At 31.0% G+C, this 12,403-nt stretch overlaps 1 protein-coding gene across 7 annotated transcripts in view; it reads left to right on the top strand.

The window, feature by feature from the left end:
- The window catches only part of RALGAPA1 (Ral GTPase activating protein catalytic subunit alpha 1), a 211,538-nt gene that overhangs the window by 139,694 nt on the left and 59,441 nt on the right, over positions 1–12,403 (top strand). For all 7 annotated transcript variants that reach the window (XR_005657968.1, XM_039885675.1, XM_039885669.1 and 4 more), the window contains one exon: positions 677–748. Coding sequence is in view for 6 of the 7 variants with exons in the window: in XM_039885675.1 (XP_039741609.1) it covers positions 677–748 (72 nt within the window). In the remaining variant the exon portion in view is untranslated. The remainder of the gene's footprint in view (positions 1–676; positions 749–12,403) is intronic.

Genomic DNA, 12,403 nt, shown 5'->3' with positions numbered 1-12,403 from the left:
TAGAGTATACAGAGTGGATACGCTGGACAAAGGGATGATTCGTGTCCCAGGTGGGACAGAGCAGGACAGAGGGAGATTTCATGTTACTCAAAATGGTATGCAAAATTTATGAACTTTATTTCCAGAATTTTCATTTAATATTTTTGGACCACAGTTTACCTCAGGTAACTGAAGCTATATTTTGTATATATAGAACATATTTGGTAAAATTTATACATTGCTTTGTAGTGTAAAAAAAAATACATATAATGTAAAACAAGAAAGAAAGTAAATTTCATCCGAATTAACACATGCTTACTTGGTAGTGATTTAGATTTTGAGACTATTGTATTTCTCATGAGGAAAAACTTTCTCACATTTTTTCTGAAACTCTTGAGAAGGAATCTCTAAGTATTTTTATTCATTTTTTCCTGGATATGAGTTTGGGAAGCTCTCAGCATCTGCAAAGAAAAATTGAATGACCAATAGATAATGATCCACTGGCAGAAACATATGAGGGCCTGAGTAGAAATAATGACACATATTCCTTAAATTCTTTTTGGAGTCTATTCTCCTTTTGGTTAGAAGTATGAGGCAAGAAAAATGTTAAGAGTTTCGTGAGTAGAGTAGAAAATATTTCCAGGACTGTCATGTCATTTACTAGAAAGATGATGAAAATATTTATAAATTTCTCTAGGAGGAGCTTTCATCTCTTGAAGAAAAATGAAAAACTTCTTAGAGAACTTAGAAACTTGGATTCAAGACAGTGGTAAGTTGTTGGAAAACCTTATAACTAGCAACTGTCAGCTATTTCTATGTTTATATGTGAATAATACTGTATTGTTCAGTTACAACTTTCTGGGCAGGAACTGTATTTTATTTATATACCTTAGAAATAATAAACTGTTTAAGAAAATACAGAGTTACATTAAAATATTTGGTGTCTTTGAATTGTTTATACCTTTTTTATGCATTTCAGAATCATCATTTAAATTTCAAAAATCTGATTGAACCTATAAAAGGTGTTTTGGTTTTCCTATACTTAGACATAACAAATATACCCTTTTTGATTAAGAAGGGTAATGACTGATGAATACAAGCTAGTACCTACAAAAAATACTAATGAAACAAAGAAGACGGGTACAGTTTGTTATATTGCTATAAATCTGATTTCTTTTTAAGCCCTTGGATATGTACCCATTTACATGTGGATTTCGATGTGTAAAACCTTGTTATATCATCATTTTAATGATCTCTAGTTTCCTGATATATCTGCATGAGATTTTCTGGGGAACCAGTACTAGAAAGTACAAAATATTACTTAATTGAAATTCCCATAAGGTCAACCTATGTGTATGTGTTACTTTCCTTTCCAGTTTCATAAAAATAAAATTTTGGATAGATGCTGTTTGGGCAGTATAATTAGAGATACATTAATAAAGCGACACTTTGGATGTCACTGTTATTAAGAATGCCTGTATTTCTGAGATCTATAACTTCATAACCTTTTTAATATCCACATTTCTCACTCGCTCACATCTTACTCAGCTGATGTTATACTTTCTTGTCTCCAGTTTTTCTGCTTTTCCTTTTCCCACAATAGACCTACTCACTCACCTCTGATTTCATTTGCCTTCCTATCCAGTAAACTCATACATTGTCAACTGTTTTAAAAATATACCCTCAAAACTATTCTTCACTTTCACTTACATATATGGCAATAATCAATTCTCTAATCAGAACATTCTAACATCTATTTTCTCTACTCCTAGGCAACCATACATTACTAGAGAAAATTATCAAATCAGTGTGATATAAATAGTTACTGTAGAGTCATGCTCCTTTACTTCAACAGTGTCTTCTCTACTGTTTGGCAAATTTCTTGTCCCTTGCTTATTTAACTTTGTTTCTCAGAGGAAATATTATACACCATTTCTTTGTTCTCAAACCCTTCATTATAATCAAAGAGTCATCTCTAACCTCACTAAGAATTCAGTTCAAATTTTTGACCTCCTATATGAGAGGCAATCTGCTAGAACAATATTTCCTAACCTTTCTTCTTTCTCCACATGTTAACATTTTAACACACATCAGTCACATCTCTTGTTAATTAAATGCAGTGATTGCGATAATTGGGAAACTAGTTTGAAACCAGCCACCCACCAGGCCATTGCTATTCTATAGAAATGCAAAGTGAATGATTCAGGCCTTTCCCACTTAGAATAAACCTGCCTTACATCTTTGTTTAAAATTTCTATGTTGAGCCATCTTCTCTTGTTCACCATCAGTTTCAGAAAAGCCTTTTTATCTTGTCTTTACTTATGCTTCTCACCTTCTCTGCCTGCTCTAGGCTCTTCAGAAACTTTTCTTTATCTTGGATTTATACTTCTCTTAAAATATGCATGTTCGTTACCTGCTTTTAAACAAAAACAAAGCTTTTTCAGTTATTATCTTTCAAACTATAATCTATCCCCTTCATGCCTGTTACTACCAAATTTATAGGAAAATATAATCTTTACTCACTTTCTGTATTCCTAACTGGTTATTGTTGTTTTTAACTTCCTTCAGAATGATTTTTTTTTAATTGGGGTGACATTGGTTAATAAAATTACATAGGTTTCAGGTGTACAATTCAGTAATACGTCATCTGTGTAATGAATTGTGTGTTCACTTCCCAAAGTCAAATCTCCTTCCATCACAGAATGATCTTTTTAAAATAATGTTTTATTTCTTTGGTTATTATAGGAAATATAAAACAAAAACCATATGTTTATAACCCTATTGTTAAAATTTGTTTATGTATTTTCAGTCTTTATTTTTGGATAGACATAGTTATGATTATTTTTGTTTCACAAAACTGGAATCATAGAATATATAGTAAGTTATCTTTTTAAAAAACTTTATATTGTGAGCATTTTCCTCAATATTTTGATATTCTTCAAAAATAATTTTTTGTTGTGTCAAGTTCTGTGATTACTGGACATTTAGATTTTTAAAAATTTCTTGCCCTAGGATAGATTTCGAGAAATAGAATTATTAGACCAAAGCATAAGAACTTATTTCAGGCCGTATATATTGTAAAATTTTTTGCTATTAAGTACTAATTTCTAATCCTACCAGCATTTTATAAGAATATTTATGTAACTTCAACCTGGCAAGCACAAGATAACAATCACCTTTTCTAAATCTTTATAGCTTGAGAGGCAGATCATAGTACCTCTTTAATTCATAGTTCTTTATTACTGATGAAGTTAATATTTTTTTCATGTATTTGCAAGAAATTTTAATCATTTCCATTCTCAGTGGGGTTTTTTTCCTCTTTTTCTATTTAGTTTTTCTTAATTGTAAGAGCTCCTGCATATGTTTGTGTATCAAAGATTAACTCTTGTACTTATAGTGGGAGTTTTCTCAGTTGTTTGGCTTTCAGTTTTCAACAATTTGAGATTAACATAACAGGTTTTCTCATTTTAATGTAATTATATCTCAGTCTTTTTTCTTTGGATTTCTTTAATTCTTTGTTGTGTTTAGAGAGTTGTCTTGAAATCAGTTAAATATTCTATTATATTCTCTTCTAGATCTTTAATATTTGGTTGTGTGGTAATTATTTTACATTTAATTCTTTACTCCTGAAATACATTTTGCTATATGGAATGAGAAATGAAACAGGCTTGAATGTTGGAGAACAGTCTGTTTCTATAATTGGTTGAATAATCCATACCTTTCCCATAACTCTATGTTTCCTTTATCAAATATTAATCTGTCTGTTTCAAAGCTATCTGTTCATCTCTGTTGATTTGCCCATCAGTTTTGTACAGATGTTACAAAATTATGATGCTATTCTGAATAGAATCTTTTCCCCAGTTATGTCTTCTGGGTTTCTTTTAAATATATTTATTTTTGTATCCATATACTTTAGCAAATTCTCTTATTGATATTAAGCATTTTATTGTTGTTTTACTCTTAAGATTTGTTTAGGTATGTAATCATTATCTGCAAGTAATCTCATTTCTAAAAATCATGCTGTTTTTGCTTATTGCACTGACCAGAAATTACACCACAATGTTATATAGTTATAATAAGAGTGGCTAGCCTTGTCTCTTCTGATTTTAATGTAAACGACTTCTGTTTTATTCTTAAGTAAGATACTGGTTGTTGGTTTGAAATAGGTACATTTTATCACGCTAAGGAAATAGCCTGTTTTCTAGGTGTTTTTAAAACAAAAAGGTGTTAAATGTTATCAGAATCTTTTTCAGCATCAATTCAGATTTTCATATAGTTTTAATTTAACAAGTAATGTATATTTTAATATCGCTAGATTGCTAATATTAAATAATTTTTACATTCTTGGGTTAAATTCTATTGTGTCTTTTGAATTCCTTTTATGTTAATTTTACTAGAATTTTAGTTTGAACTAGAGTATAGTCCATCTATTAGCATATTCTGTAGTTAATTTTTTGTCTGTTTTTATTATGGTCTTAGAAATAAGGTTATAGTCAGTTTCGTAAAATGAATATTATCTGTTCTTTGAAAATTTGGAAGAATAGTAAAATTTCTAATTTTTTCAATTTGTTTTACTGTTATTAGTCTTTTCGGGTTTTCTTTTAGCTCTTGGGTAAATTTCACTGTTTTTGTTTTTGTTTTTGCAAAAGCCAATTCATTGAAACGTTCAAAATAAATCACTGCTTCAGCTCCACGTCAGATCATCAGGCATTAGATTCTCATAGGAGCACCAATCCCTGGTGCCAAAAATGATGGAGACCACTGCTGTATAAGTTTAAGATTTAAATGTAGTGATGAATGATTTATATATGTATGTATTGCAAAATGATTGCCACAGTAAGGTTAGTAAACACTTCCATCACCTCACATAGTTAAAATTTTTCGTGGTGAGAACTTTAAAAATCTGTTAGCAACTTTCAAATATACGATACAGTGTTGTTTAGATTCCACATATAAGTGAAAACAGGCATATATATTTGTCTTTCTCTGTCTAACTTCTTTCACTTAGTGTAATGCCTTCAGATTTATTCAGGTGGTCACAAATGGCAGAATTTCCTTTTTCATGACTGAATTTCATTATATATGTATAATCATATTTTCTCGATCCATTCATCTATCCATTGATACTTAGGTTGTTTCCATACCTTGACTATTGTAAATAATGCTGCAGTAAACATACGGATATAGATATTTCTTTGAGATAGTGATTTCATTTCCTTTGAATATACACCCAGAAGTGGGATTGCTGGATCATATTGTGGTTATATTTTTAATCTCGAGGAACCTCCATACTGTTTTCCATGGCAGCTGCACCAAAATACATCCCCTCCAACAGTGTACAAGTATTCCTATCTTTCTGCATCCTTGCCAACAGTTGTTATTTCTTGTCTTTTTGATAATAGCCATTCTAACAGGTGTGAGGTGATATCTCATTGTGATTTTGATTTGCACGTTCCTGGTGATTAGGGATGTTGAGCACCTTTTCATGTACCTGTTGGCCATTTCATTATCTTCTTTGGGAAAAAATGCCTATTTAGGTCCTTTGCCCATTTGTAATTTGATTATTTGTTTTATTGCTGTTGAGTTGTATGAGTTCCTTATATTTTTTGGATACTAACCCCTTATCAGATATGTAGTTTGTAAATGTTTTCTTCCATTCTTTGTTTCCTTTTCATTTTATCATTTCCTTTGCTGTGCAGAAGCTTTTTACTTTGATGTAGTCCCACCTGGTTTGTGTTTATTTTTGTCTTGTTGCTTATGCTTTGGGTATCATATCCTTAAAATCATTGCCAAGTTTAATATAAAGGAGCTGACCCTCTATTTTTCTTCCAGGAGTTTTATGGTTTCATGTATTACATTTAAGTCATTAATCCATTTCAAGTTAATTGTTATGAGTGTTGTAAGATATGGGTCCAGTTTCATTCTTTTGCATGTGAATGTTCAGTTTTCTTGCACCATTTATTGAAAAGACTACCTTTTCTCCATTGAGTATACTTGGCTCCCTTGTCAAATATTAGTTGACTGTATGTGCATGGGTTTATTTCTAGGCTCTTGATTTTATTCCATTGATCTGTATATCTGTTCTTATGCCAGTGCTATACTGTTGTATAATTTGAAATCAAGATGTGTAATGCCTCCAGTTTCGATCTTTCTCAGGTTTGCTTTGGCTATTCAGGCTGTCTTGCTGTTTTGTAATTCCATACAAATTTTAGAATCATTTTTCTACTGTGTAAAAAATGTAATTGGAATCTTGTTAGGATTGTACTGAATCTATAGATTACTTTGGATAGTATGAACATTTTAACAATATTAATCCTTCCAATTCATGAACACAGATTGTCTTTTCTATTTGTGTATTCTTCTACATCTTTCATCATTGTCTTGGAGCTTTCATCGTAAAGATCTTTGACTGCCTTCATTAAATTTATTCCTAAGTATTTTTAAGCTATTGTAAATGGGATTGTTCTCTTTGTTTCTTTTTCACATAATTTATTTTTAGTGATTTTTTTATGTCAATTTCGTATCCTGAAAATTTACTGAATTTGTTTATTTTAATAGTTTTTTGGTGGTCTTGGATTTTCTATATATAAGATCATGTCTTCTGCAAACAGACGTAATTTTACTTTTTCCTTTCCAATTCAGATATCTTTTATTTCTTTTTCTTGTCTGATTGTTCTGGATAGAATTTCCAATACTTTGTTGAATAGGGGTGATGAGAGTAGGCACCCTGATTTTGTTCCTGATCTTAGAGGAAGAGCTTTTAGTTTTCACCATTGAGTATGATGCTGGCTGTGGGCTTGTCATACATGTCCTTTGTTATGTTGAAATACATTCCTTGTTGACCTAGTTTGTTTAGAATTATATCATAAGCGGATCTAGAATTTTGTCAAATGCTTTTTTGCATTTATTGAGGCAATTGTGTGATTTTTATCTTTTGTACTGTTAATGTGATGATCACATTTATTGATTTACAGATATTGAACCATCCTTACATCCAAAGGATGAATCTCACTTTATCATGTTTTATGATCTTTTTATGTGCCGTTCAATCCATTTGCTTGTATTTTGTTGAGAATTTTTGCATCTATATTCATCAAAGATATTGGCCTATAGTTTTCTTGCAGTGTTCTTATCTGGTTCTTATATCAGGGCAATGCTTGCCTATTAAAATGAGTTTGGGAGAGTTCCCTCCTCTTCATTTTTTTGAAAGGGTTTATGAAGAATTGGTATTTTTTAAATATTTGGTAGAATTCACCAGCGAAACCATCTGGTCCTGGGCTTTTCTCTGTTGGGAGGTTTTTGATTACTGATTCAGTCTGCTTACTAGTTATTGGTCTGTTTAGATTCTCTATTCTTTTCATGATTAAGTCTTGGTTGGTTGTATGTTTCTAGGAACTTATTCATTTCTTCTAGGTTGTCCAAGTTGTTGGCATGTAACCGTTCATAGTAGTCTCATGATCCTTTGTATTTCTGTGGTATTAGCCCTAATATCTTCCTTTTCATTTGTAACATTTATTTGGTTCCTCTTTTTTCTTGGTTGTTAGTCTAGCTAAAGGTTTGTCCATTTAATATTTTCAAAGAACCAACTCTTAGTTTTATTTTTTCTGTTTTCCTATTCTCTTTTTCATTTATTTCTGCTCTGATCTTTATTATTTCCTTTCTTCTGCAAACTTTGAGCTTAGTTTATTCTTTTTTTTTTCCCCTAGTTCATGTAGGTGTAAAATTTGGTTGTTTATTTGAGCTCTTCTTTTTTCTTGATGTGTTTATAAACTGTCCTCTTGGAACTGCTTTTGCTGTATTCCATATGATGTGTTGTATTTTCATTTTCATTTAAGGTATTTTGAATTTTTTTCTTTTTATTTCTTCTTTGATCCATTGGTTGTTAAGGAGTGTGTCATTTAAATTTCACATACTTATGTATTTTCCAGCTGTCCTCATATTGTTGATTTCTAGTTGAATTCCATTGGGGTTGGAAATGATATTTTATGAAATTTCTGTCTTCTCGAATTTATTGAGACTTGTTTGTATCTTAATATATGATCTGTCCTAGAAAATGTTCTATATACACTTGAGAAGAATATGTATGCTGCTTACGTTGGACAGAATGTTCTGAATATGTCTGTTAAGTCCATTTGTTGGGAGTGTTGTTCAAATTCACTGTTTTCTTTATTGATTCTGTCTGGATGATATATCCATTATTGAGAGTGGGGTAGTAAAGTCTCCAACTATTAATGTATTGCTGTTCATTTCCTTTTCCTGTTAGTATTTGCTTTATATAGTTAGGTGCTCTGATGTTAGGTGCATAAATGTTTACAGTTGTTATATCTTCTTGATGAATTGACCATCTTTTGACCATTTAACTCAAAGTCTTTTTTGCTTGATACATTTATAGCTACTCTTGCTTTTTCCTGTTTATAATTTGATTGAAATATCTTTTTCTAATTCTTCATTCTCATTTCCTTAAAGCTAAAGTTAGTCTCTTATAGGCAACATGTCATTTGGTTCTTGCTTTTTACCCATTCAGCCATTCTTTGTCTTTTGATTGGAGAATTTAATCCATTTACATTTAATATAATTATTGATAGCTAAGGACTTATTAATGCCATTTTGTTGTTTTCTGACTATTCTGTGTTTCTTGCTTCCTCTCATGTTGACTTCATTTGTTATTTGATGACTTTTTGTAGCATTATGCATTGACTCCTTTATCATAATCTTTTGTGCATCTACTGCAAGTTTTTCCTTTGTGGTTACCATGAGACTTAGATAAAATACCTTATATTTATAACATCCTATATTAAGCTAATAACAACTTAACATTGGTAACATACAAAAATGTTTTACTTCTTCCCTTTCATTTTAAGTTACTGATGCTACAGTTTACATCTTTTATATTATGTACCAATAACATTATTGTGGTTATGGTTATTTTTTAAACATTCATTTTTTTTTAACTTTTAAACTAAGGTTATAAGTGAATTATGCACCACCATTACAATGGGCTTTTCTTTTTCTTGATGCAAATAATCTCCTTAACTCTTTTCAAAGAAACAGTTTCTCATTTATTATATTCTCTTATATTTTGTTTTCTAACTCATTAATTTCTCTTTTGTTATTTCTTTTCTGTTCATAAGCTTTAAATTGTTTTTTCTTGTCTTAATTTTATTCTTTATTACTTAACAATGAACTAGACTTAGGGTTTAAAATTTTTTTTAGTATAGCTTCTGTCCATCCTTTTAATCTCAGCTTAAACATCATTTTTTTTTTTCCTGAAAAGCCTTTCCCTTTACTATCCCTAATCCTTTACCTTCCTCCCCAGTCTCTGTTTGGTTCTCCTTCCATGTGCTCTCACAGACCCCTGTAACACTTTCCTGTCATAGCATCTATTATACTATATTACTATTATTTTTTATATATTCTTATCGCTTCTTTCCAAAACAGTTGTAATAACTCTCTGAGTAGTCTGTGACTTCTCATATCCTAACTCTTCCCCATAATAATTTATCATTGGTACTATACTAGATGGTCAAGTCCTTGAAGGTAGGAATCTTATCTCTTTTGCTGTCTTATTGTGTGTTCTCAGACCTCTGCTGCTTTACTGAAACTATCCTTCTGAAAGTTAATTATCCCTACCATTAAGTTTAAAGTTTTTTTAGTCTACATCAGCCTATTTATCTAATTAATTAAATTTAAATCACTTGATAGCATTTTTTAAAATTATGGCAGTTTTAGGTTTACAAAATAATTGATTGCAAAGTAGAGTGAGTTCTCACATACTCCATTCCCCCTACACATAGTTACCCTTTAATATATATCTTGTGTCATTGTGGTACATTTGTTAAAATTGATGAGCCAATTTTGGCATATTATTAACTGAAGTTCATAGTTTACCTTAGAGTTCATTCTTTGTGTTGTGTACTGTATGAGTTTTGATAAATGTATAATGACATGTATTCACCAGTGTAATATCATATAAAATAGTCTCACTGCCCTAAAGAAACCCTGAGTATTATATACCCTAAAAAATTAATACCTGTCTGTTCTTTCTTTAAAATCTTCCCTGGCTTCTATAACACTAAAGTTATCTTATTTATTAACTCCTCTAATTCTCTATTCTCAGTTTCCCTTCACTGGAGCATCTTCTGCCTCATAGCCCATAACATAGTTATCCCTCTCATTGGGATCTCTCTCATATCTGCTCACCCCCGTTTTTTTTCTGTCCATGTACTCTTATCTCTCAATTCTCAGTCATGATTTTGCAGCCGTCTACTAGAAATTTTTACCTGCTAACTTAATACCATTTCCAGGTCACCATTTCTTTCCCAAATCATATCTTCCTCCTAATTTTCCAAGTTATGTTTAGAAATCCCATTTCAGCCACCCAAACTTTACCATTTTCTTTTTCTTACTCTTAGATTTTCATAATCATTATCAGTTCTTTCTTATTATCTCTCACCTCTGTCTCCTTTTCCTCATCTCAACCCCTTGATTCATGTCCTTGTTACTTTTTTCCAAGAGAGTTATAACTGTCTAAATAATGTATAAGCTCTCATCTCCTGACTCTTCCTCTAGACAGTCCTCATCACCAGAATAATCTTTGTAAAGTAAAATTTTGATTTTATTCTTTAGTGACTTCCCAAAGCCTAATCAGACATTTTAGTCTAGAACTCAGACCATAACAGCCAATTTTGCCTATTCATGGTTTCTTTACATTACCTTATGCTTTTCTCCTTCCTGGCTACTGCTAATCTACTTTCGTTCTTACATATACCATGAATATATAGAGAGGACATTTCCCTTAAGGCAGCATAAATTTTTTTTGATACTCTGTATCAAGGGAACATATGACATTTATTTGTTTGCTTTTTTAAAAAAAAATTAAAGAAAACAATATAGTTTTTCTTTCCCCAATACAATGTGTTCAAATAAAAATCCATTCTAATTATGTAATAATAGTAAGACAATTTGAGCTTCTTAAGCCAAGAACCTGGAAACCTGATTATTTGTCTGGAGGACTAGGGAGAATAAAAATGAAAAGTTACTTTTTTACACTCTTATCTACCTAGATCATATAAATCCTTTATTTTGTTGACTGAATTAACTGATTCCTATTTCTCATGGTTGAACCACCATAATTTTACATTTTAAATCTCAAAACGGTTTGTATTAGTATTTCCGTTGCAGTGTGGATAATATACAGGTATTCAGAAGTGCTTTATAACTTAGCAGATTTCAATTTGAATTTTTCCATAGTATGTTCATAATATTTTCCCAGTACTGCACATATTTTTAAGGCATATTTGTGGTTGCAGATTCACTAATTTTCTTTTCTAATACTTTTCCCTCATTATTCACTTTTGTGGTGCATATTAATCTAATGATAATACACCAAATATTTTAGTAGCAGTAGTTAGTAGAAAAATAAGGAATGGTGAAAGATTAAAACTTGACATAAAAAGGCAGCTGAACTCTGCTTTTACAAATTTTAAGAAGAATATTGATAATATAAAGGCGATTTCTCTTTTACTTTTGCACTTTAAAGATTTATGAGTTTTTTTCTCTGTATGGCACATATATTGACCTCAACTTTTAGATTTGTATAGCTAAGTGAACATTGCTATGCAGCTCATCCAATTTCACAGATTGTGATTTATGAGTTCTAATTGATAGCCCTTTACCTAGAAAAGTGAGAACACTGAAAAGTTCACTTTCTGCCACTTTCTGGTGGAATTTACACATAGATCATGCTTCCAAGTTAAATTAACAGCTTTATTGAGATGTAATTCACATACCATGCAATTGATTTTATAGTGTACATGTTTTTTGTGCAACTGTCACAACAATCTAACTTTAGCATATTTTAATTACTTCAAAAAGAAACCCTCCTCCATGGCATTGGTGGTATAGAGGTAAGCGGAGCTGCCTTTCAAAAAGAAGCCCCATATCGTTACTGGTCACTCCCCATTACACCTGTCCACCACCCCCAGTGCCCTAGCTCTAGACAATACTAATCTACTTTTTGTCTCTATAGATTTGCCTATTCTGGACATTTAATGTAAAAGAAATCAAACAGTATGTGGTCTTTTCTCATAGGCTTAGCGGCACACTGTTTTCAAAGTTCATCCATGTCTCAGTACTTCATTTTTTTTATTGCTGAATAATATCTAATTGTATGAATATACTACATATTGTTTATTCATTCATTCATCGGTTGTTGGACATTTGGGTTGGTTTTACTTTTTGGCTGTTAGGAATATTGTTGCTATGAATATTCATGTACAGTTTTTTGTGGACATTTTATAAACTTTTAAAGACTTTTATAATGTTAGACCTTATATTTAGATATATGATCCATTTTTATTTAATTTTTGTTTATGGTGTGCAGTAAGAATCCAACTTCATTCTTTTTTTTTTTTTTTTTTTTTTT

Source organism: Pteropus medius, unplaced genomic scaffold, assembly GCF_902729225.1.
Source record: "Pteropus medius unplaced genomic scaffold, Ma_sr-lr_union100, whole genome shotgun sequence".
NCBI classification, from domain to species: Eukaryota; Metazoa; Chordata; class Mammalia; order Chiroptera; family Pteropodidae; genus Pteropus; species Pteropus medius.
Note: the sequence above shows the minus strand (reverse complement) of the source record. Positions and strands in the feature narration are given on the sequence as shown.